Source organism: Tamandua tetradactyla, chromosome 12 (assembly GCF_023851605.1).
Source record: "Tamandua tetradactyla isolate mTamTet1 chromosome 12, mTamTet1.pri, whole genome shotgun sequence".
NCBI lineage: Eukaryota > Metazoa > Chordata > Mammalia > Pilosa > Myrmecophagidae > Tamandua > Tamandua tetradactyla.
In genome coordinates, this window is record NC_135338.1 from 29,527,403 (window position 1) to 29,554,680 (window position 27,278).

The 27,278-nt window shown below is 32.8% G+C and overlaps 1 protein-coding gene across 9 annotated transcripts in view; it reads left to right on the plus strand.

The window, feature by feature from the left end:
- PCNX1 (pecanex 1) overlaps positions 1-27,278 on the plus strand; it is a 224,864-nt gene that overhangs the window by 131,199 nt on the left and 66,387 nt on the right. For 7 of the 9 annotated variants that reach the window (XM_077122888.1, XM_077122886.1, XM_077122884.1 and 4 more), the window contains 8 exons: positions 3,738-3,828; positions 5,334-5,391; positions 6,973-7,190; positions 12,342-12,495; positions 15,233-15,265; positions 20,890-21,061; positions 21,510-21,620; positions 23,180-23,271. In XM_077122888.1, the coding sequence (XP_076979003.1) occupies positions 3,738-3,828; positions 5,334-5,391; positions 6,973-7,190; positions 12,342-12,495; positions 15,233-15,265; positions 20,890-21,061; positions 21,510-21,620; positions 23,180-23,271 (929 nt within the window). The remainder of the gene's footprint in view (positions 1-3,737; positions 3,829-5,333; positions 5,392-6,972; positions 7,191-12,341; positions 12,496-15,232; positions 15,266-20,889; positions 21,062-21,509; positions 21,621-23,179; positions 23,272-27,278) is intronic. The other 2 variants (XM_077122887.1, XM_077122893.1) reach the window with 1 other exon arrangement.

Here is a 27,278-nt window from a genome sequence, read left to right on the forward strand (position 1 = left end):
TTTGCTCTTATAGCCCTTCCCTGTCCCAAGAGTAATACTAGAAAAGTGGGAAGTCAAGTGAGACAGTGAATTTAGGATTAGGTTTAGAGGACCCAGAATGAATCAAGGGAGAGGGGTCAAACGAGAAAACCGTCCAAGAAATTTAAAGGAGGCCTGTATTTGTTGTTGGTCCTGAGAGAATTAGGAAAACTACAAATAATTTGTCCTTCTAGCTACTTCCTCCTTTCAGGATATATAGATATCATTAGAAAAATGAATGTAATATCAAGAACACCTTAGGGATTTCTTGGGAGAATAATGTTTTTACAAGTTTTCATGCACCTAACTGTGTTTTCTATTGAAAAGGCTAGTTTGAGAATCCCATTAATTTCTTAGGTCTTTTATTCATATGTTTCTTTCAGATTTGTTTGCTGTACCTTGTGTGACTTCAGGCATATACTTCACATGTATTTGGTCTTTCAGTCAGTACCTGACTTTACTCACCTTCCTGTTGCTCATCTCTTACTTACTGACCTGTGATTTGTTACTCCAAAATGTTCCTACTTCAAAAAGTGGTTTTGTATAATTAAATTTAATTCATGTAGAAAATAGCAGTTATTATCGAGTATTTAAAACTGCGAGATGCCAGGAGCCTACTTTTTTTTGTCTTTGAGGATGCTTTCTCATGGCCAATATCATTATTGAAGTCTGAAATTCCATCTTCCAGTCTTGTTTATTTTGTCAGAAACCGATTTTTTTCCCTTCTCAAATCATGAAAGAGACATTCTACTAGTTATAATTAATTATGATCTGGGAGTTGATTTATAATGAGATGTCTTAGTATATAATCGAAATTCATATGATGAAGATATATTTCATTAATGTTCTGTTTTCTTCTCAGTATATATTCATTAGAAATAATCAGTACTTCAGGGGTTTTTCTTAATGCAGAATAATAGTAAAAGATGTTTATTAATTTTATGTTGAATCTAAAAGTTAAACATGATTATCATCTTAAATGATAAATGTAAAAAAATCTGTGTGTGCTAAGAAGACAAATTTAAGATGCTCTTAGTCTTTATAAAGCAGTAAAAATTATACGTATTTCTGTTTGAGTTATTTTTGAAGTTACCTTTGTAGATTCTCATCAGTATATTAAAATGTTAAGGTTTTCACTGAAATCTTAAGCTGAACATCTTTTAGTACAATTTTTTTTCTGATTTATACATCTCTTCTGAATAAAGTTTTTTTGTTTCTGAAGTGCTGTTGGTTGCCAGACCCAAAGATAAAAAAGAGCACATAGAGTTTCTGGTTTTTTTGGGTGGAGTTAAGTTGGGGCTGGACCATGAAACCTTGCTATAGTGCCCATTTGTTCTGACAAGTACTGTAGGTATTTTGAAGAACCTAAACATACAAATACTAGACAAAAGAAATACTATTGAAGTCATGTACATCTGTGAAAATCATAGCTGCCTTTCTCTTAGACAGGTTTTGTGCTTCTTTATAAATTCCTAAATTGTTGTTAGTCATTCGTTTGTGTAGATGCATTCAGAGTTGTAAATTTATTACTATTAAAACTACCCAACTTTCCAGTTTTCTTTCTGTCCAGAAAAGCCTTTTTTTTGCATGCTTTATTTATATGTTTTATATTTATACTCATTTGAAATGCAGTTTTTCCTATATAAATCTGATGCAAGACATCTATCCTTGCATAAAAGATCATATAGTGGTATAATAATGTAATAGTATGCTTTTACTGTTTTGTTCGAAAATTATAAAGACTAATATCTTTAGTGGATTTCAGTTACATATGAATATTTTTGATATATTGAGTGGGAATTATTTCTAAAAATCCCATGGAAAGCTTAAATACTCAAAATATACTACAATAATTTGAACTCTATTGAATACAGAATTAACTTATTTATAAACTAGACGCAGTAGCTTGGCCTTCCCAGCTCTTTATTATATTGTGATATAGTCATTTAGCTTGGGTTTTTAATTCTTATGCATTTATGCAATCTGTGATTTTGATCACATGTTTCTTTTTTCTGTTAGTGTAAGTTGAAACTGACTGTAATCACACAGCCAGTATTTGGTTATCCATGATAAATGAGGAAAGAACACAGCAAAAACATTATAATTTAAAAATTTCTTAAAACGTCAGTCAATATTTTTATTTAAATTTTTCTTCACTAACAATCTCTGTAAGCTCTGCTGCTCAAAAAAAACTTTTCAGTAATACATCTAAGTAGCCAAACTGACAGCTTTTTATCATTTCATTTTAGTTCATTAATTTGGTATCTATTAGACGTGCTGAGTGAATATAGGGGTTAAAAAGGCAGGTTTTGATAGTCTGAATATGGATAAACCTCCTTTAAAAAACAGCATATGAATGGAGCATTTCACATCTTTTTCTTTTCTCATTTATCTCAGAAGTATATTATCCTGAAAATAAACAGACAAGCAAGCAAACAAACAGAACTCTGCTACAGAAAATACCACAATAAAATAAGACATTTTACATCTTCAGTCTCATGGCCTGTAGAAATGCATTCAGATAATCCTATTTAATAAAGTACCTTTTCTAGTTCTAGTCATTATAAAGAATGAAATAATGCTTGAAATGTTATCTAAACCCTTATGTTTTTAGTTACTTATAGGGACCTTTTATTATCATTTTTCAGGTGTCACTTAAATAACATTCCTTATAACATACTCTTTGGATAGTACGTAGGCCTGCAAGAGAAATCCATCTTTTATCCCTGCCATCAACTTGAAATGTCCTTTTAAAGATTTCTGCTAATGATAACATCAGTTATTCCAGTTAGTAAAACAAAAGTGTCATAGATACTCAAATAGCAGCCTAGACTAAAACCAAGTGGTTATTGGGTTATATATCTTATTACCTGACTGGAAATTTATATTCATTGATTTATCCTGTCTCCTCATCATTGGTATGGCTAGGATAAATTCTCAAAGTGAAGAATAGACCTCAGACAGTATTTAGATTTTTAGAATTCCATTATTGAAAATCATTTTATCTTACAGAGTTCATTTTAAAAATTTTTAAAAGAACGTATTCATTTGCAATCAATATAGCTTCTAAAACTTTTATTAGTTTTGTAGAGATATTTGGCTACAACAGTTGCTGTTCCTAAATTTTTCATCAAGTTCTTTTGATAGAATCAAAGAACTAGTAATGTTCATTAGATACTGTAATTTAATTTTCACCAACATTGTATTACAGCCCATTCAATTCGTTAGACTTCCTTAGATCCATTTTGACACTTTTCATTTCTTAGGAAAACTTAAGGAGGCAATCACCCAATGTGGTTGTCTTACAGTTTGAACTATTTAAAAACTTAAGCAATTTTGTAAATAACCACTCACTACTTGCAAAATAGTGGTCACATGACTTTTAAACACCATTAAATTCATTTATATGATTATGTGAATTGAGGAAATGCTGGGAGGAGAAAAGAGAACCAGACTGTGTTGCAAAGCTGACTTAAAACCCATGTTTTTATTTTTAATGCCTGATTTTATATTTTGGCATTTAATTCCCACTGTCTGGCATTCCTTTTCAATTCGAATCATACTGAATTACATGCAGATCATTGTATTTTTAAATATTTTGGAAAAAGAAGGTTGTAGGACATTTTATTAAAATGTAACAAATTATGAAATGTGGTATGTAATGAAAGAAAAATGCTGAGTATCCTAATAACTTTTTAAAAAAATCATTTATTTGCTAGGTAAGTTCTCTTCTACACTCTATGAGACTGGTGGCTGTGATATGTCACTTGTGAATTTTGAGCCAGCAGCAAGAAGAGCATCTAATATCTGGTATGTGTGAAATCACATTAGGGGTATATTTATTTTGAAAAGATGTATTTTTATTGGTTTAAAAAATTGTCATAGTATATTTATTTTCAAAGAATTAAGGTAGTCCTTTTTTGCTATGTAAAGCAAGCATTATTTTTAAAATGAAAGCTATTCTGGGCTTAAAAAAATTAAATCAGAATTCCCTATAGATCTTATAGTGGGACAGTGTTTTCCTGCAATTTCAAATTTAACTATAAATTTTGTGCTCTATATATTGTTTGATGGAAAAATCTTATTGGAAAAATATTTGTGCATATAAATTTAAACCCACAAGTTAGTTCTCTTTGTGTAATAAAAAAAATGTTTTTTCTTTTAGGGGTTTTGGTCAAGTAGCTTTTTAAAGACAGCCAGCTTTCATTAAAAACAAGCAGAAACAACTTTTTGCCAAGTCTGAGAAGGAGGAATGTCTCAAAATATGAATCACATTATTTTTATCTTATTTTCCACTAATTCCCTTAGAAAGGAATTACTTAAAATAATGCAGAAAAGAGAAAAGAAAATAAGAAATTGGACTTTTTCATTATATAAAATAATTATAACTTTAGAATGTTTAAAAGTTTTATTTTCTACGTTTTAAATCTTAGTATTCCTTTATTGAAGTTGTTGCTTTAAAATCCATTATTGATTAATTAGCTGACTTTTCTCACGAGGGTCATTTGATTCCTATTTTAGGACTTCATTTTAATAATGGGTACATTTTAAATGTTATATATTTATAGACAGTTCTTCTATTTTTTTAAGTTTTGAGAGGCTATGTAAAGTAATAGAATCGTACAGTCATGCAGTATGCCAAAAAGAATATTTAGAAAACTATAGTCTTTAAGCTCTTTTAGTCCAGTTTCAGAATTCACGTTTTTAAAAATGATTAGCTCAAAGTGTTACATGGATCTTTAACAGGGAATTAAGAGTCCCTTTGGTGGAAACAGTAGGGAAATGACTAATAGAAAGACTTAATTATCATGTCTAATATAATTCAAGAGAACAACTCCTTATGCCATAACTGTGGTAAAATCTTCAAATTTTGAAATCTAAACTTGACTCAATTGTGGAAACTGAATTGTCATGTTCTAGGGTATTATATTTAGGTTATAATATTTATTGTGGATTTGCTGGTTCCAGGCAATATGTTCATTGCTTTCTTTGGATGATCTCATTTAAATTCTTTTCACAAGAACTTTATGATACAGGTACTATTATTCTTTGTTATTTATGAGGAAACTGAGGTATAAAAAAGTTAAGTAACTTGTCCAAGATCTCATTCAGTTAAAGAAAATATTTGAATACAGGTATTTTCACCTAGCAGCTATGCTCTTTCTTAATCACAACCCTCGAAAATGCTATTTTGCATTTTGGATTTTACCTGGAAAACTGAAGGCAATGTAAATATCATCTGATTGTTAAAGGACTTGATTTCTTTCTGTTTGACAAGTTACTTATTCCCTAAAGTCTTTTTCATTTTATTTTAGTGACACGGATTCTCACGTATCTAGTTCTACCTCAGTTCGATTCTATCCACATGATGTGGTAGGTTTTCCTTTATTTTTTTAAAATGATGTATTTTTCAGATTACGTAGCTATAAAAATCAGAAAAATTGATGAAATTACAAAATACTACTTTTGTTGAAAACTATGGCAAAATTGTATTTGCTTTTCCATAGTGGATCTCTTCTGTAAATTCTCTATTAAAAAAGAAACATAAAACACCATGAAGTTTGACTAGCTATATTTATAAATTAGTAATTACACACATTAGGGGTATGTAAAGGTACATTTACTCTCCAATTTCATAATCTGGGTGTGCCATTTTAAATTGTGCCATTTTACAACCTCACTTGGAACATTATGATTTTGGTGTCCTTGTTTATCTGTTTATCTGTTTAACTGTTGGTTTTTCATACCATTATTGTTGGGGGGGGAACTTCAGTAATGACATTACAGTATAAAAATACATCATGAAATATTGTGGGGATACTTAAAAAAATAACACTGTCTTTGTCATCACGATAATATATTTATGTTGGAAAAGATAAAACATGAAATCCTTTTAAGCAAAAAATATAGATAAATTTGGTACCAAAGGGATTAATTATTAGGGCTTCTTGAAGATATGTTGTAAGCAGGTTTTATAAGTTGGCATAGAGCAATTGTTTTCAACCAGTGGACATTTGACAGTGTCTAGAGATATTTTTGTTGTCAACTCTAGAGGTTGGCAGGATAAAGGTGGGAGGAGGGTGGTTACTACCAATATCTACTAGGTAGAGGCCAGAGATAGAGTTAAACATCCTTCAGTGCATAGGCTATCACCCCACAACAAGGAATTCCCTGTCCCCAGATATGTAGTACCAAGGTTAAGAAGTTGGCATAGAAGATAAGAATAGTGTTTGGGGAAGTATTTGTCAGTGCTTAGAGATAAAAATGACTGTGGCATATATAGGAAGAAGATTTTCTTGATTATACCATGATAGGTGTTCCTACTTTTTGGTGCATTGTATTCCTGGAAATTCCATAGGAAAGCAAAATGGGAAGATTATTATTTTATTGCTTTCCACTATTAAATCATGTGGAAACCTTGAGATAGCAAAATGCTGCCTAGTGTTGTGCCAGATACTGAAAATTTTGAAGGTTTCAGAGGATGGGGGAACTGGTGAATGGATGAGTTAAAATGGAAAGAAATGAATTGTAGCAATTTCCTGTATAGCTTCAGATTGAGCAGCCTGTCAAAATAAAACAAAACAAACATAGAAATGAGAGTTCAAAGCATTGAATCCAGTGTAGAGAAGCTCAAATTTAACAGTGATAATGAAGTTCATAATCAGAAAAAAAGTTATTTTAAATGAACTTACTGGTGACACAGTCCATAAATTCTTAAGATTTCAAACTCTTTTCCTAATAAAACTTTCCAGAAGTCTTTGTTGCGTAATTTGCTTTTTTAGTTCTCTTTCTGTTGTCAACTTCTGTAGTTTGTAGTGATCGTAAAATATATACAAGTTGTAGACCAGAGGAGAGGATTAATGAGCTTGCATATTCTAAAAGTTGATTGAGTAGCTCTCGAATCATGTCTTGACTAAAGATAATTTAAGCCTTTCAATGCTGACTTTCTTTTAGCTTTCTCTTCCACAGATTCGATTGAATAGACTATTGACCATTGATACAGATTTGTTGGAGCAACAAGACATTGATCTAAGCCCTGACTTGGCAGCTGCTTATGGTCCAACAGAAGACGCTGCCCAAAAGGTTAAACACTATTATCGCTTTTGGATACTGCCCCAACTGTGGATTGGCATCAACTTTGACAGACTCACTCTTTTGGCCCTGTTTGATAGGTGAGGATATAATGTAATATTAAAGATATGTGTGGATTTTATTTTTAAGTTGATATCCCTTATGAGCCATTGAAGTTTTTAGCTACTTGCTATGTTGAAAAATGTTTTTGTCTTTGTCCTCTTGAGGTAATAAGGGTTTCCAGACATTGACTTTCTTGAATCCCTTAAAAACTAATTTTGTAGCACTTTTAATTTGCATATACAGAGAAATCCTTTATATCAATAAGCATCATGCAACTGTACTTAAAAGCCAGAGAATATGGGTGTTGATGATCTTAAGGCTATAGGTAATATGACCCTAAGTGAAAAAAGGTATAAGAGGGATCTTCTGTTTCCCTGTTTCTTAGCACTACTGTTGCAATGGTAAAGGACATTAGTCAGTTATAAACTTGGTAACTAGCTGCCATTCTGGTCAACCTGGAATTACAAGGACTGAATTTACTCTCCTGTCTGAAATAACTCAGAATAGGCAAAATACATGAAACAACAGTTTTCAAGACACTGTACATAAGATAATAAATGACAGTGATATCACAGATGGGAAACAAATAACGTGAGCCCTGAAATTGCCAGTTTACTGTCTTAAGAGAGTTTCCAAGCTGCAATACAGGAAGAGGGAACTGAGTTAGAGCCCAGTGGAATTCCTTATTTGAAGAGATGGAGCTGAGAGACTAAGGCAGCTAGAGTTCATAGGACAGAAGTCAGAGAGGAGAGAGTTGTGTAGAGAGAGAAACCTAGAGATCTGTAAGATGTCCCCTCAAGTATTCAGCAGAGTTCTGATAAGCAAATGCATGTGAGGAGACTGCCTGAAACCAGGGCAAGGACCATCTAAAAGGAATCAAGAAATAGTGCCTGGCAGTCATACAGGGCCAGGAATTAAAAGGGAAAAATCAAGAGGTAAATTAGAAAGTATTTTGAATTGAATGGAAATGAAAATACAGTACATCATAATTATTGGTATGCTATTAATGCAGTATTGGGAAAAATTTATAACATTGAATGCCTATATTATTAGAAAATAAGAAAGGTCTCAAACCAATGATTTCCCCTTCCACCTATTCCTAACAGCCAGATGAAATAACTCATAATTCATATTTTATGGTGTATTGTGTAGAGTACTTAGGAAGGTATTGCCTCAGAAGTTGGAAATAATTAGCACTAGAAGAAGCACTGCTTCAAACTTACCTGCCAGTTCATAAAAGATCTGAAAAGATCAAACTCTTTCCAAGTAGCTTAACCAAGTTCAAGATTTATAGAAATCCAGAAATACCGAGCCCCCAACAAAGTAAAATTCAAAATAATATGGCATCTAATCAGACTAGCCAACATGCAAAGAGGCAGGAAAATGTGGCCTATAAGAGGATAATAATCAAAACCAACCTATAACTGACATAGTTGTTAGAATTAGCATTAATATTAAAATAGTTATAATTATATTCTATATGCTAAAAAAGATAAAAACATGGAAGGTATTTTTTAAAGACCTAAATCAGACTTCTAGATGAAAACTATAATATTTGGGATGAAAAATACATTGGATGGGATTAATGGCAGATGAGTGAGATTAGTGAACTTGCATAGCAATAGAAACTATCCAAAATAAACAGAAAAAAAACTTCCTCTTTCAAGCCCCCAGTGAAAAAGCCATGAAAAGAAAATGAGAACGAACTGTGGGACAATTGTAAGTGGAGATAGGGAAACAGAAAACTTTCCAAATTTGATGAAAAATATAAATGTACACATCCAGGAATCTCAGTGAACCCCAAGCACAAGAAACACAAAGGAAACTATACTAAAACACATTATAGTCACTTAAAATCAATGATCAGATCATAAAAATTGCCAGAGAAAAAAGATGTATTTTGTACAAAAGAACAATGAAGAAAGACATCAGATTTAGTGTAGGAAATACTTCAAGCCAAAAAAATAGATAAAATGGCTTCATGATAATTACTCTATCAAGCTGTAAAAAAGCAGAGAGATAAAAAGAAACTTAAAAAAGAAAAAATAAAACCAACAGATGAAACAAATAGAAAAGAGTCAGAAAATGTTTAGTTAGTAAAAAAAAATAGCATCCAATTATATGCTGCCAACAAGGAATGCACTTTTAATGTAAATATAAACAGATTAAAAGCAAAAGAGTGGAAAAATAAATACTATACTAATATCAAACAAAAGAAAGCTGGAATGTGATATATACATGCCATGGAATATTATTAAGCCATAAAAAGGAATGAAATTTTGATACTGCAACAACATGGATGAGCTTTGAAGACATGTTGAATGAAACAAGCCAGACACAAAAGGACAAATATTATATGATTTCAGTTATATGAAAAATCTAAAATAAGCAAATACCCAGAGACGTTGTAGATTACAGGTTGCCAGGGTCAGGGTAAGTGGGAATGGAAATTACTGCTTGATGGGTACAGAGTTTCTGTTTGGGACGATAAAAAAATTGTGGTAGTGAATGGTGGTGATGGTAGCACCATATTGTGAATACAATTAATATCCCTGAATTGTACATGATAGTGGTTAAATGGGAAATTTTATGTTGTATATGTTATCTCAGTAAACACAATGAATATGATTGGAATATGAAGGAACAAGAGATGGAGAAGGAGGCTGGAGTGCTCTGTTAATAGCAGAAATAGTAAGTTTCAGAGCAGATATTAACAGAGGTAAACAAGGTGATCTCATAAAGGGATCAATTAGTTAATAGGACAGGGCAATCCTAAATGTTTCTGCAGCTGAGAACAGTGCTTCAAAATGAAACAAAAGGTGATTGAAAGAGGAGAAGTAGACAAATCCACAGTTACATTTGATTCATCACCCCTCTCAGTAATTGGTAGAACAAGTATGTAGAAAACCAGCAAGGATTTGGTAGACTTCAACAGTACTGTCATTCAGCCTTAGTTGGTTGACATTTATAGAGCATTCTACCTATGACAACAGAGTGCACATTCTTCTAAGTGTATATGGAACATTTACCAAGATAGATCATACTCTGGGCTATGAAATGAGCTTCAACATTTTTAAAAGATTTAAGTAATATATAGTATGCTCATTCTTACCATAGTGCAGTTAAATTATAAATTAATTATTGAGAGACTCTTGGAAAATTCCAAAATATTCAAAACTATCCAGTACTTCTAAATAACTCAAGGATTAAAGAAGAAATCAAGAGGGAAATTATTATTTTGAACTAAATGAAAATGAAAATGCAATATATCAATTTTTGTGATGCTGCTAATACAATATTAGGAAAAATATATAGCATTGAATGCCTATATTAGAAAAGTCTCTAATGATTTTACCTTCTACCTTAAGAAACTAGAAAAAGAAGAGCAAATCAAATCCAAATAAGCAGAAAAAAAGAAAATATAGAAATAAAGAACAAAGTGGAAATCAATGAGAAATAGAAAAACAATAGACATTTAAGGAAACCGAAAACAGGTTATTTGAGATTATCAATTAAATTGGTAAACTGTTCACTAGGCTGAGTGGAAATAAAAGAGGGAAGTGAAAAGACAACAAATGAATGTGAGATGAGACGTTACTACAGATTCTATAGTTATCAAAGTGATAAGCAGATGTTATAAAGAACTCTACGCAAATAAAGTCAACAGTAGACAAAAGAAATGGACAAATTTCTTGAAAGACAAATTATCAAAGCTAATTCTAGAGAAATACACAATCTTAACAGCCCCATACCTATTAAATAAATTGAAATTGTAGTTAGAAATTGTCCCACAAAGAAAGCTCTAGTTCCCAGTGGTATCAAAATAATGTCCTAAATCAGTGAAGTGGAGCAAGGATAGCCTTTTCAACAAATAGCGCTGGAACACCTGGATTCCATTTGCTGAAAAATGTGGACTTTGACCCAAACTTGGCAACATATTACAAAAATTTGGATCATAGGCCTAAATGTTAGACCCAAAACAATAAAACATGTAGAAAGAAAAAAGGAGAAAATTTTTTTGACTTTAGGTTAGGCAGAATTTTCTTAGCTATGACACCAAAACAAGATTAATAAAAGAACAGATAAATTGGATTCAAAAACATTAAAAGCAAAAAAGCCAGAGGAGAGCATATTTTCACCAAAGAGAAAAGTAAACATTAGTATGCAGTGTAACAAGGGAGAACAAGGATTGAAGAAACATTGTATTTGGCAAATCTGGAATTCCATAAATACTGTGTAAGACCAGATAGAAATATGAGTAATTGTTTTCAAAATACATTTGAGTTTGTTTTAATATGGTAGAACTATTAAAATAGAATAGAGATGTTTTGTGTTTTATTTCTTAGGCCCAATTGATGATTATAAATATGGCATTGGCTAATACAAACATTAATTTAAGAATTTATGATTATAGATGTAATTCTTTACCTATTTTAGAAAATGTAAATACACCAAAGATTTGAACTTTAGGCTGGTATTTGTTATTTTGTGAACAAGGTTTGCGTAAGAAATGAGGGCGATTCTTTTTTTTTTTGGTGTGACGTGAAAATAATTCTCATTTCTATATGCAACATCTTGGGCATTGTATTGTTGCTTTTACAGCGTCAGTTTAATAAAATAGCAAACTGTTTTAGCAGTTTTGATAGAAGCAGAATTTATAGTCTTTAACACTGCTTTAATTCTCAAAGCTATGTAAGAGCTTGTATAAATAATTCTGTTGCGTTTTCTTGGTTATTTCAGATGACTGGGAGTTGGAAAATAAACCATTTGGTATCTGGTTCCAAAATTTGTCATATAAAATATTTTAAATTTAACTTTCTAAAAACTATTTTGAGATTTTGATTTTTAAATTTATAACTTCTCTATATCTATTTTATTTACCTTTCAAGTTGATTATTTCACAACAGACAGAAAATTAAGAGGAAAGTATTGTAATAAAATGAAAATTATATTATTTATTATAAATGGAATTTATAGTCCACAATAGCATGCTGTATTTGTATATAAGAATTTGTGTTGTTTCCACATGAAACTGGTTTCTTTCTCCTTATGACCCAAAACCTTATTCAAACCTAGGACCTAAGAGACATCTTGGCAAACATATTAATAGTTTGATGTGTTCCCTTCTTTCACTCTGGTTAATATTTTATATTCATGATATACTTATTCTACTCAAATTTTTTCTGCAGAAATCGTGAGATCCTGGAAAATGTGTTAGCTGTCATCTTGGCTATTCTTGTAGCTTTTCTGGGCTCTATTCTTCTCATTCAAGGCTTTTTCAGAGACATCTGGGTCTTCCAGTTCTGCCTGGTGATTGCCAGCTGTCAGTACTCACTACTTAAGGTACTAGCATCTCTCTCTTTTTTTTTTTAACTAGAGAAGTTACAGGTTTACAAAAAAATCATGCAGAAAATACAGAGTTCCCATATACCTGCCCCCATTATTAGCATTTTGCATTAGTATGGTACCTTTGATACAATTGATAAGAGAATATTTTTATAATTGTACTAACTCTAGTCCATAGTTTACATTAAGGTTCACTGTTTGTGTTCTGTAGTCCTATGTTTGTTTTTAATTTTTACTTTAGTAACATTATCCACTTACAACTTCCCCTTATACAACATTCAGATATATAATTCACTGGTGTTAATTACTTTCACAATGTGCTACTATTGCTACCATCCGTTTCATTTTAGGGAAGATTTCAAATCATTCATATCATTCACTGAGTAGTAAGGTACTAATTTTTAGATTTATTTTCCTTGGATGTTTTCATTAGTGTGAGTAGGGAACAAAAGGGAACAGTAAATTGAAAAAAATTATGTATAAATAGAGCTTACTAAAAACTATTTCTTTGTATTAAAAGAGAGTATTTAGATATTGTTAAAAATAAGAATTTGGGGCGGGCCTTGGTGATTCAGTAGTCAGAGTTCTCACCTGCCATACTGGAGACCCAGGTTCTATTCCCGGTGCCTGCCCATGCCAGAAAAAAATAAAAAAGTAAGAATTTGCATTCTTGAAAGGTATTTCTTTTTAATGTATCAACATTAACTCTCCCATCTTTTGAGTCTTTCTGTTCTGTGGGTAAAATTTAGTAAAACCTGTACTTATGATATATATGATCATATGATAATATCAAAACTCAGTATATATTTTCTTTTGGGGCATCAGAAGCAAAAGATTTGTGTCCCTTTAAGATTGTTTTTTTTGTTTGTTTGTTTTGTTTTGTTTTTTTGTATGGGCAGGCACCAGGAATCGAACCCAGGTCTCCGGCATGGCAGGCGAGAGCTCTACCACTGCACCACCATTGCCTGCCCCCTTTAATATTGTTTTAATAAATACCAAATGTCAATTTTAAACTTTCAGGAGATAAGAAAATCAAATACTTCAACTTATGTAAAACCAAATTCTTCACCTTCTATGCACATTAAGTTTCCATAGCTTCCCTTATTGCTATAAATGTGAACTGCATTCTTCCTTTCTTTCTTAGTCAGTAAAATCCTAGCTTTGTATTGGTGATTTGCTGATATCCAACATGTAGAGTTTTCCCATCATGCAAGCTATTCACTTAGGTCTGTTTGCACATAATATCAGCTGTCCTTTCTTTTTCCTCTCTTCATTTATAGCTAGACTTCTGAGATAAGTCACATGTATCATTTAATACCTGTTAATACTGTTTTCCATTTTATATTCTCACTGTTCGTCTGTGAATTTATACCACCAGATGATTCCCCCTGCTTTTGGATAACTATTTTCCTTCCTTGATGCCTCTTTGTTCTTTTGACCACTTCTTAATTTATGAGAATTCTCTAGGATTTTATTTGGCCATCTTTTCTGTTTGTAATTCCCTGCCAGTGAAGTCATCTTTTTTTATTCCTTTTTGATATCCAGATTTATATCTCCAAGTTTTCACCTTCTCCTGCAAGCTTTAGTCTTAGATATGTAGCAGACAATTGGACATATTTTTAAAACAGTAGATCCTTATCTTCTGGTGACATATTTTCCTCTCTCAATTCCTTGCTTTTGACACAAGTATACTGACTCCAAATCTTAGAGCCTCCTCTCTTTCCTCCTTGATCCCTAATAACGAATATGTAAGTCCCTTTGATTAAATTTGATGATTCTACATTAAAATTCCTGGCCTCTGTTCTTGCCTTTCATTTCAAACACCTTAATGCATTCCTCCATCAATTTTAAACTCTTTTTATTCATTCCCTTGTTCCAGTCTCTTTTGTTTCAATTAATTTTGTCCACTGTTTTCAGATTAATATGGTTAGATATTAGAGGTATAAGATGACTGAGATTTTTGACCCTTATGACTAGAAGATTAGTAATATCACAAATGAATAAAAGATAGCAACAGAAGTTGTGGAGGATAGTCTTAGAGTTAAAAAAGTTCAAAGATTACCTGGTTTCATATCTAGCCAAGGGCCACATGCCAAGCTCGTGAGGTTGGCAAATATAGAATTGGAGGTGGTGATGATTACCTTAGTAAAACTGTGTAGTATGCCTGTGGAAATGAACTGGAACATGTAAGTAAAGTCACGATCTAAAAAGTATCTGCGTAGTATACTTTGAACATTTTAATGAAAAGTTGGTAAAGTCTCTTATAAGGATAAAGCTTAATCTTATAATTTGATGATTTTGATGTTGTGGGTAATATATTTAATACAAATACCCTTGGACTGTTTTATAAGCTTGCATTTTATGGACAGAGCTAGAATTTATTTTAGAAGCTAGCCATCTCCTACATGGATTGATACTGCATGACGAAAGAATCTCCCTTAAATATGCTTGTGTGTAATAATGAGCCAACCATGGAGATGCAACTATCTGCTATATTTTTCTTCAGAAATATAAAACTAGATACACATTAGTTATAAGAGTCAGGAAAGATTTGGTATTTTTTTCATCATAGTGACACCTGTATCTGGAGTGTTGTTTCATCTTCAAAACAAAATCTATATAGGTCGTTTCTTGATTGTGATATAGTTAATTGAAATCATTTTAGGCACTTTGGAAGTTGTTTGTAAAATTACCAGGATTTCAGTAGTATAATCTCTTTCTGTTTTATTTTTAGAGTGTTCAACCAGATTCTTCTTCTCCTAGACATGTAAGTCACTATGTGTCTATAATTGGTAGTTCCTGACCATTCATCAAAGCCTCTCCCTTTTTTTTTCATGTGTTAGATTACATTAAGATTTATATTTCTTACTTAAGTTTTGGCACACTACTAGATATATAGGTGATTTATTAGCATGCAATAAAGTAATGTACTTGTAGACAAAAAACATAGTATTTCATTTTTTGACAGCCAATTTCAGAGGTGGTTATCAGTTAGGTAGACATGATTCCTATAAACCATGTTTATTTGGTAATTTTCAGTTAATAAATTTTGAATAAATATTCAAACATAGAATTCTGAAGTAGGGAAAATGTAATTTTTTTAGGTAATCATTAAGATATTTGGTAATTGGAGCTGAAGGGATACAGACTGTGCAACAGGACTGGATACAAAAACTCAGAAATGGACAGCACAATACTACCCAACTGTAATACAATTATGTTAAAACACTGAATGAAGCTGCATGTGAGAATGATAGAGGGAGGAGGGCTGGGGACATAAATGAAATCAGAAAGAAAGAGGTTAAAGATTGAGATGGTATAATCGAGGAATGCCTAGAGTGTATAATAATAGTGACTAAATGTACAAATTTTAGAAATGTTTTTGCATGAGGAAGAACAAAGGAATGTCATTATTGCAGGGTGCTGAAAATAGATGGTAGTTAGTATTTTAAAATGTCACCTTATTTGTGAGACTAAAGCAAAAAATGTTTGTTAACAAAATTTATATTTTGACTAGTGCATTTTGTAATATAACTTATGTAGATAGTTTGATTGAAGACCATAAGTACTTGGAATTTCAGGTAGGACATGAGATTTTGTTGGTTTGTCCAGAGTGATGCCCCGATGAATCCCAGAGTGAGTCAATCAGTGAGTGGAAAAGTATTTGCAAAGCCCCCTTCAGGGAATGGTGAGAACAGGGAGAAATGAAACTTCCCCAAGTTGAATTCTTGATATTCTCACAAGCAATGGGGACAACACCTATAGGCTGAGCCCCCAGTCTTGGGGTTTGTTTATATGAAACTTAACCCCACTAAGGATAAGTCAAGTCTACTTAAAATTTAGGCCTAAGAGTCACTTTAGTTGCTCAGATGTGGCCTCTCTCTCCAGCCAACACAACAAGCAATCTCACCACCCTCCCCCTGTCTACCTACATGGAACATGACTCCTAGGGGTGTGGACCTTCCTGGCAGCGTGGGACAGAAATCCTGGAATGAGCTGAGACTGAGCATCAAGGGATTGAGAAAAACCCTAGAATGAGCTGAGACTGAGCATCAAGGGATTGAGTAAACCTTCTTGACCAAAAGGGGGAAGAGTGAAATGAGACAAAGTGTCAATGGCTGAGAGATTCCAAACAGTCGAGAGGTTGTCCTGGAGATTATTCTTATGCATTAAGTAGATATCATCTTGTTATTCAAGATGTAATGGAGAGGCTGGAGGGAACTGCTTGAAAATGTAGAGCTGTGTTCCAGAAGCCATGTTTCTTGAGGATGATTGAATAATAATAAAGCTGTCACAATGTGACTGTGTGATGGCGAAAACCTTGTGTCTGATGCTCCTTTTATCTACCTTGTCAAGAAACGAGTAGAACATAAAAAAAAAAAAAAAAAAAAGAGCAAGGGTAAAGAAGTAATATGTTGATCTGGTATTTGGACCTTTGGACTAAAGAATTAAAACCCTTATTTTCTTCGTGATGTTAGATAAAAATATTAGCAGCTGTTATAGTTTGCTAGCTGCCAGAATGCAATATACTAGAAACGGAATGACTTTTAGAAAAGGGGAATTTAATATGTTGTTAGTTTACAGTTGTAAGACCATGAAAATGTCCCAATTAAAGCAAGTCTATAGAAATGTCCAATCTAAGGCATCCAGGGAAAGATACCCTGATTCAAGAAGGCTGATGAAGTTCAGGGTTTCTCTCTCAAGTGGAAAGGCAATGATGAACATGGTCAGGGTTTCTGTCTCAGCTGGAAGGGCACATGGTTAACATGGCGTCATCTGTTAGCTTCCTCTCCAGCTCCCTGGAAGGTGTTTTCCTTCTTCCTCTCCAAAAGTCACTGGCTGGTGCACTCTGCTTTGTAGTTCTCCAGCGTTCTCTGTTGTGGCTTTCTTGTGGCTCTGTCGTTCTTCTCTACTTTCTTTGAATCTCCCACTCTCTCCAAAATGTTTCCTCTTGTATAGGATTCTGGTAAAGTAATCAAGACCCACCTAGAATGTGGAAGACACATCTCCACCTAATCCTGTTTAACAGCCACTCTGAGTCACATCTCCAGGGAGATGAACTAATGAGTTTATTATAAACTAATCCCATACAGTACTGAATAGGGATTAGAAGAAACTGCTGCCTTTACAAAATGGATTAGAATTACAACATGGCTTTTCTAGGATACATACAGCATTTCAAACCAGCACAGTAGCCTACCCCTATATATTTTGAAGTATGATCCACTTTTATACCTAACTTGATAATTTATTTATTCTCAATAATAATATATATAAATATGCTATTTATTTAATAGAATGACCAAAGGGCATTCTCTTGAAAATGGTTAAGAAACATAGACTTCAAGTACAGTTCATGGCAATATTTGCTTTCTGTTTTTAAAATGTAGTTAATTTTTTAGCTACTTTTTACCTGTTAATGAGAATAGATGAGCAAAACAAAACAAGGAGGTAAGCAGTTTTCTTTTAGCTGGTCATGTTTGTTTAACAGTGTTTTCTTAAAAACGTTTTTTTTTTTTTTTGCATGGGCAGATACCAGGAATTGAAACTGGGTCTCTAGCATGGCAGGCGAGAGCACTGCCACTGAGCTACTGTTGCCCACCCAGATTTTTTTTTTATTAGAGAAGTTATAGGTTTTTAGAAAATAGAGTTCTCCTATATCCCCCCTCACACTCAGTTTTCTCTGTTATTAACACTTTGCACTACTATGGTAGTAGTAATTTGTTATGATTGATGAAAAAATACTATAATAATTAATATTATAATGCTTACATTGGGATTTACCTTTGGTGTTGTACACCTATGGCTTTTAAAAATTTTATTCAAATGACATACACACAACTTGAAATTTCCTTTTTTAACCATATTCTAATACATAATTCAGTACAGTTAATTACATTTACAATGTGTACTACTATCCTCACTATCCACTACCAAAACTTTTCTGTCACCCCAAACAAAACTTCGTACCAAGTTAGCATTAACTCCCCAATCCATACCCTGCCCTGGGCCCTGATGACCAGTATTCTAATTTCTGACTTTGTGAATTTGCTTATTCTAATTACTTCACATTAGTAAGATTATACAGTGTCCTTTTGTGTCTGGCTTATTACACTCAACCTGATGTCTTTAAGGTTTATACATGTTGTTGCATGTATCAGAACTTCATTCTACTTTATGACTGAATAATGTGCCATTGCATGTATCTACCACATTTGTTTTATCCATTCATCTGTTGATGAACATTTGGGTTGCTTCCTTCTTTGGGCAATTGTGAATAATGCTGTTACAAACTTTGATCTGATACGGTTCCTCAGCGTTTCATAATATTTTTATTTTTGATGCGTACAGGCTATTATTTTGTAGCCTATCCCTCAATCTGAGTTTGTCTGACATTTCTTCTTGATTAGGTACTGGTCATGGATTTGTGGTAGGTCTACTGATAGGCATTTTTTCCCCAATGTATCATATTAGGAAGCACAGTATGTCAGTTTAACCTATTACTAGTGATTCCTATTTCTTTACTGTTGTACTATGATTTTGATCATTTGGTTAAGGTGGTATCTGCCAGGTTTCTCTTTTGCAGGGTTTCTTTTTTTTTATTTTTTAAATGCGATTTTCTTGATATATATTCACACACCATATAATCATCCAAAGTGTACAGTCAAGGATTTACAGTGTCATCATATAGCTGTGCATCACAGTCGATTTTTTTAAACATTTTTATTACTCCAAAAAAAGAATAAAATTATAAATAAAAGTGAACAAAAGCATCCAAAGCATCCCATATCCCCATATCCCCCTACTATTTATTCCTTTATTGCCTTTATTTTCTTACTCATGTATCCATACACTGGATAAAGGGAGTGTCAGAAACAAGGTTTTTACAATCACAACCGTACTTTAAAAGCTGTATAGTAATATAGTCATCTTCAAGAATCAAGGCTATTGGATTACAGTTTAACAGTATCAGGTATTTCTCTCTAGCTACTCCAAGACACCAAAAACTGAAAAGGGATATGTACATACTGTATAAGAATAATGTCCAGAATGACCTCTTGACTTCTTTTGAAATCTCTGGGCCACTAAAACTTTATTTTGTTTCATTTCTCTTCCGCTTTTGGACAAGAAGCCTTTCTCAATCCCACAATGCCAGGGCTAGGCTCATCCCCAGGAGTCACATCCCACAGCCAGGGGGGATTTACACCTGGGAGTCATGTCCCATGTAGTGGGGGGAGGGTAGTGAGTTCACCCTCTGCCGGGTTTCTTAACCTTTGCATTATTAACATTTTGAGTCAGATGGTTCTTTGTTGTGCATAGGCTATTGTGTGGGGGGGGAATATTGAGAGAGCAAGGCTGACTTGTGCATTTTGGACATTTAGCATCATTTCTGGCCTCTGTCCATTAGATGTCCTCCCTCCAGTTGTGACAATCAAACATGTCTCCTTACTTTGCCAAATATTCCCCTGGAGTAAAAACACAAGTTTCCCCACTCCCTATCCTACTCTAATACTCCCCTGTACTATTACTATTTTTCTCTTTATAGTTAATAAATAACTCATAGGGAGAGTCTTTGAGATTGCATTTATGTTCTATTACTCCACAGAATTTCACCAGTTTGTTTTAGTATCTATGTATGTTTTTTGCGTGAGACACTTATTGTCTATTGCTCAGTGGTGATTTTGGTGATATTCTTATTCCATCATTCCTTCTAAATTTATTACAATACTATTTAATGTTAGGAAGAGCTTTCTGTTCTGTCTTTATTTTTACTGTATAAATTTGTGAATTCTTATTTTATTTAAAGGACTGTAACCTGTTACTGTCATTTATTTTGATCCTCAGATTGTCCTTGATTTGATCATTGAGAAGAGCCTCGTCAAGTTACTTTATGTCTTTTTCACATATCTATCCCTGTCATACTTTGGGTACTTCCTTACTTTTTCGCACAGAAAGCTCCAAACTAATCTTTGTGTTTACCCTCACATGGCCAAAAAGCACCTGTTTCTCTCTGGGGTACTGGTTCTTTTTAACAAAGAATGATATGTAGAAATTAAAATCTGGATACTAGTAATCCTTATTAGTGGAGTGCCATTGCCCTTTGGTCCTTTCAGTAGCTAAAGCTGGGGAATATATGTAGATGTGTACATCAACTCTTGTATCTGTCTATATCCGTTTTAAAAATTATGAGTTCATAGTGATACCTCCAATTTGAATTCTGTGTCATAGGATTCATTCTATTCTTTTCTGACGTTTGTATTTGTACTGTATTTGTATCTCCGTTCCTGGCTGCCATATGAAAGCATTTTCAGTCCGTAATATGAAAGTTCAATATCTACTTGTGACACTTACATTTAACTAAACTGACTTCTTTTAAAATATCATTTTCAGGGTCATAATCGTATCATTGCTTACAGTAGACCAGTTTATTTCTGCTTATGTTGTGGCCTTATTTGGCTTTTGGATTATGGTAGCAAAAACCTTACTACAACCAAGTTCAAATTATATGGAATAACTTTCACCAATCCACTGGTGCTCATATCAGCCAGGGATTTGGTTATAGGTGAGTCATTTATTTACATATAAACAGTTTACTGATTGATTGATTATATAAGTAATAATCATTTTATTAAGCTTATTTTGCCATTTATCTCCATGAGGAACAAAACTATAGAGTTATTATGAATGTAGAAAGCTAATGATAAACAGATATAGCAATTCTAGACTTGACACAGATAAAATGGAAGGTTTCCTTTTGGTTGATATTGCTCAGATTCCTATTATATAAAAATCATTGAAATAATTTTAACCGATATTGTTCTTAGTTGAAAGATTTTCTTTTATATGCAACCAGTTATGTAGAGACAAATAATTAAAAATGAAATCTTAAGAAAATTGCTTAGTAGTTTTATATTACTTTGGGATTCCTTTTCATCATTTATCTTATAACTTTTGAATAAACAATAGGATGTGGTATAATATTTTTAATCTACTCTTCTTTCCTTCTATAGTGTTTACACTCTGTTTTCCAGTAGTATTTTTCATTGGTCTCCTGCCTCAGGTGAATACATTTGTAATGTACCTTTGTGAACAATTGGATATTCATATCTTTGGTGGTAATGGTGAGTACTTCTTTTTAAAAATCACTGATTGCAGTATTACTTTTATGTATCAGTTAATAAGCTGAATATTGAAATGCTTTTCCAGTTTTTACTTTAGAGACAAAAGTGGGGGGAAAAGTAACTATTTAATAATTTAAGATGGAGTAGGAATCAATTTGTAGACAGAAAAAGTAGTCAAGTTGGCTATGTTGTCTAACGCTAAAAGTTTTGGTGAGTTTACATGGAATCTGTATAAAGTTATTAGATATTTATAAAATATCACTTGACTCGAATAGATTGAGCTATGACACGTAGCCTTATGTGTGTATTTCAAACTGGTGTATGTACTTGGTATGTCTATGTATTGCTATCAGAGCTTTGTTTTATCTTTAGAAAGGGAATTCCAAAAGCATTTTACCAAATAAGCCTCAAAGTGAAATATGTGGATACACATATATGAATTGATATACTTAGAAAATATATTCCCCTATCATATATGTATCTTTTATTGAAAAAATAAGACCATGCCAGATTACTCTGCAATAGATAATGATTTACAGAACTTGAAAATGACTCCAAATGCTTTCATATGAAAGCAAGGTTTCTTCTTGTCAGAAAAGGGAAATATAAATATTCTATAAATACAAATATGTCATATTCACTGTTTCTCTCTTTGTTATCCTTAGTTGTTATATCCCATTGCCACCATTTTAAGAAATATTATTTAATCATTTAAAATTTTACTAGAAGATGAGTATACAACTAGAGAAGAAATAAAGAGGAAAGCATATTGCTATAAATTTATAGTCTCTCTTCACACTTCACATTTGTAGTCCTCATTTATCTTCCATGTATATGCATTGAAATGATCTGGACTGGTAAAATGTTGATATTATAGCTAAAATTTTAGGTAGAAATTAAGCTTTTTCTACATGGCTATGTATCTAGAACATTTTCAGTGTTTTGAAAAACTAAGTGAGTTTACCATTAAAGCAAATCTATTATCCATGTATTAATATTAAAAATAAAATCTGGCTATTTTAGCCATCCCCTATCCTTTATTGCTAGTAATCCTATTGGATCTATTTTTATTGTTGTTGTAAGTAATTAGATTTATACTTTTTGTGTAAGAATTAATTAACACATGGAAATACAAATTTACTTCTGCGAGTAATATAAGTACTGTTTACATAAATGATTACTTTCAGTGAATACTTAATGAATATCCAGGCCCTTTTTTAGGCCTCTACATGTTTTCATTTTCCTGTGCTTTTTGCTAATATTGGATACATTCCCTGAGGATAATATAGTTCCTATATTTCCTGCTATTTATAAAATATTTGTAGGTAAAGGTGAAATACATTTTATCCTGTATTGAAGATTGAAGATAGCAGACATTTGTTATTTCAAAATCTTTTGAAAGGACAGGATGAAGTAACTGAATTTCTAAAATCAGAACAAGTAGTATTTGATTATAGTCATCATTATAACATCTTAAATGCATTTTAATGTCCTTTTAAGATTTATTTTTTCCAAAGGCCTTTATGAAAGATTAATTTATTTTTCTCTTTACTAACTAGCCACCACAAGCCTGCTTGCAGCACTTTACAGTTTTATCTGTAGCATTGTGGCAGTAGCATTACTGTATGGATTGTGTTATGGAGCACTAAAGGTGAGCAATAAATTGTAATATGTTTTGACCTTAATGCTGTATTTCCATATGAAGATTGTTTTAAGTTGACTAATCATGATTTTTGTTTCCTCTTTTGCTGGTGCCTCTTCAGCATTAATTTCCATGGTCTTCATATATTGAATATTATTCTCATTGCAATTTTAAATTTGAAGGCATTTTAATAGTTAACCATTAATAAAATAAAATCTCTTTCCAGGCAGTAATCATAGATGAATGTTAGAAGCAGATTAATAAAAACTAGGCTGGTGTGGAATGGATTGGGCATGGTAATCACAGCATATGAAATTAGTCTTAGATTTCTAGTTTAAGAATTTATGTAACCTCTCAAGATTCCTATCAAGGTTTCTTAAAAACTTATAAGTTCAAGGACTGCAGTTTATAATACATTCTAGGAAAAAGTTAATGCAGTGAAATTAAATTTCACTGGGTTAGAAGGATCTAGATAAGCCATATGAGCTCTCTTTTTTAAAAAATGTCACCAGATTGCAAACATAAAAATGTAAAATGATAAAAACTCTCACCCTCTCAAATGTACTTCTGATATGTTTTGTTTGTTTCTTTTTTTTTTTTTTTTTTTTATGGAATTTTTTTTTATTAATTAAAAAAAGAATTAACAAAACAATTAGAAATCATTTCAATGTACATGTACAATCAGTAATTCTTAATAACATCACATAGTTGCATATTCATCATTTCTTAGTACATTTGCATCGATTTAGAAAAAGAAATAAAAAGACAACAGAATAAGAATTAAAACAATAATAGAAAGAAAAAAAAAACAAAAAAAACAAAAACAAAAAACCTATACCTCACATGCAGCTTCATTCAGTGTTTTAACATAATTGCATTACAATTGGGTAGTATTGTGCTGTCCATTTCTGAGTTTTTATATCCAGTCCCGTTGTACAGTCTGTATCCCTTCATCTCCAATTATCCCTTCTCTTTTTTTTTTTTTTTAATTAACAGAAAAAAAGAAATTAACCCAACATTTAGAGATCATACCATTCTACACATGCAATCATTAATTCTTAACATCATCACATAGATGCATGATCATCATTTCTTAGTACATTTGCATTGGTTTAGAAGAACTAGCAACATAACCGAAAAAGATATAGAATGTTAATATAGAGAAAAAAATAAAAGTAATAATAGTAAAATCAAAACAAAACAACACAAAACAAAACAAAAACCTATAGCTCAGATGCAGCATCATTCAGTGTTTTCACATGATTACTTTACAATTAGGTATTATTGTGCTGTCCATTTTTGAGTTTTTGTATCTAGTCCTGTTGCACAGTCTGTATCCCTTCAGCTTCAATTACCCATTGTCTTACCCTGTTTCTAACTCCTGCTGAACTCTGTTACCAATGACATATTTCAAGTTTATTCTCGAATGTCCGTTCACATCAGTGGGACCATACAGTATTTGTCCTTTAGTTTTTGGCTGGATTCACTCAGCATAATATTCTCTAGGTCCATCCATGTTATTACATGGTTCATAAGTTTATCTTGTCTTAAAGCTGCATAATATTCCATCGTATGTATATACCACAGTTTGTTTAGCCACTCTTCTGTTGATGGAGATTTTGGCTGTTTCCATCTCTTTGCAATTGTAAATAATGCTGCTATAAACATTGGTGTGCAAATGTCCGTTTGTGTCTTTGCCCTTAAGTCCTTTGAGTAGATACCTAGCAATGGTATTGCTGGGTCGTATGGCAATTCTATATTCAGCTTTTTGAGGAACCGCCAAACTGCCTTCCACAGTGGTTGCACCCTTTGACATTCCCACCAACAGTGGATAAGTGTGCCTCTTTCTCCGCATCCTCTCCAGCACTTGTCATTTTCTGTTTTGTTGATAATGGCCATTCTGGTGGGTGTGAGATGATATCTCATTGTGGTTTTGATTTGCATTTCTCTAATGGCCAGGGACATTGAGCATCTCTTCATGTGCCTCTTGGCCATCCGTATTTCCTCTTCTGAGAGGTGTCTGTTCAAGTCTTTTTCCCATTTTGTAATTGGGTTGGCTGTCTTTTTGTTGTTGAGATGAACAATCTCTTTATAAATTCTGGATACTAGACCTTTATCTGATATATCATTTCCAAATATTGTCTCCCATTGTGAAGGCTGTCTTTCTACTTTCTTGATGAAGTTCTTTGATGCACAAAAGTGTTTAATTTTGAGGAGTTCCCATTTATTTATTTCCTTCTTCAGTGCTCTTGCTTTAGGTTTAAGGTCCATAAAACCGCCTCCAGTTGTAAGATCCATAAGATATCTCCCAACATTTTCCTCTAACTGTTTTATGGTCTTAGACCTAATGTTTAGATCTTTGATCCATTTTGAGTTAACTTTTGTATAGGGTGTGAGAGATGGGTCTTCTTTCATTCTTTTGCATATGGATATCCAGTTCTCTAGGCACCATTTATTGAAGAGACTGCTCTGTCCCAGGTGAGTTGGCTTGACTGCCTTATCAAAGATCAAATGTCCATAGATGAGAGGGTCTATATCTGAGCACTCTATTCGATTCCATTGGTCGATATATCTATCTTTATGCCAATACCATGCTGTTTTGACCACTGTGGCTTCATAATATGCCTTAAAGTCAGGCAGCGCGAGACCTCCAGCTTCGTTTTTTTTTCCTCAAGATGTTTTTAGCAATTCGGGGCACCCTGCCCTTCCAGATAAATTTGCTTATTGGTTTTTCTATTTCTGAAAAATAAGTTGTAGGGATTTTGATTGGTATTGCATTGAATCTGTAAATCAATTTAGGTAGGATTGACATCTTAACTATATTTAGTCTTCCAATCCATGAACACGGTATGCCCTTCCATCTATTTAGGTCTTCTGTGATTTCTTTTAGCAGTTTTTTGTAGTTTTCTTTGTATAGGTTTTTTGTCTCTTTAGTTAAATTTATTCCTAGGTATTTTATTCTTTTAGTTGCAATTGTAAATGGGATTCGTTTCTTGATTTCCCCCTCAGCTTGTTCATTACTAGTGTATAGAAATGCTACAGATTTTTGAATGTTGATCTTGTAACCTGCTACTTTGCTGTACTCATTTATTAGCTCTAGTAGTTTAGTTGTGGATTTTTCCGGGTTTTCGACGTATAGTATCATATCGTCTGCAAACAGTGATAGTTTTACTTCTTCCTTTCCAATTTTGATGCCTTGTATTTCTTTTTCTTGTCTAATTGCTCTGGCTAGAACCTCCAACACAATGTTGAATAATAGTGGTGATAGTGGACATCCTTGTCTTGTTCCTGACCTTAGGGGGAAAGTTTTCAATTTTTCCCCATTGAGGATGATATTAGCTGTGGGTTTTTCATATATTCCCTCTATCATTTTAAGGAAGTTCCCTTGTATTCCTATCTTTTGAAGTGTTTTCAACAGGAAAGGATGTTGAATCTTGTCGAATGCCTTCTCTGCATCAATTGAGATGATCATGTGATTTTTCTGCTTTGATTTGTTGATATGGTGTATTACATTAATTGATTTTCTTATGTTGAACCATCCTTGCATACCTGGGATGAATCCTACTTGGTCATGATGTATAATTCTTTTAATGTGTTGTTGGATACGATTTGCTAGAATTTTATTGAGGATTTTTGCATCTGTATTCATTAGAGAGATTGGTCTGTAGTTTTCTTTTTTTGTAATATCTTTGCCTGGTTTTGGTATGAGGGTGATGTTGGCTTCATAGAATGAATTAGGTAGTTTTCCCTCCACTTCGATTTTTTTGAAGAGTTTGAAGAGAATTGGTACTAATTCTTTCTGGAACGTTTGGTAGAATTCACATGTGAAGCCGTCTGGTCCTGGACTTTTCTTTTTAGGAAGCTTTTGAATGACTAATTCAATTTCTTTACTTGTGATTGGTTTGTTGAGGTCATCTATGTCTTCTTGAGTCAAAGTTGGTTGTTCATGTCTTTCCAGGAACCCGTCCATTTCCTCTAAATTGTTGTATTTATTAGCGTAAAGTTGTTCATAGTAT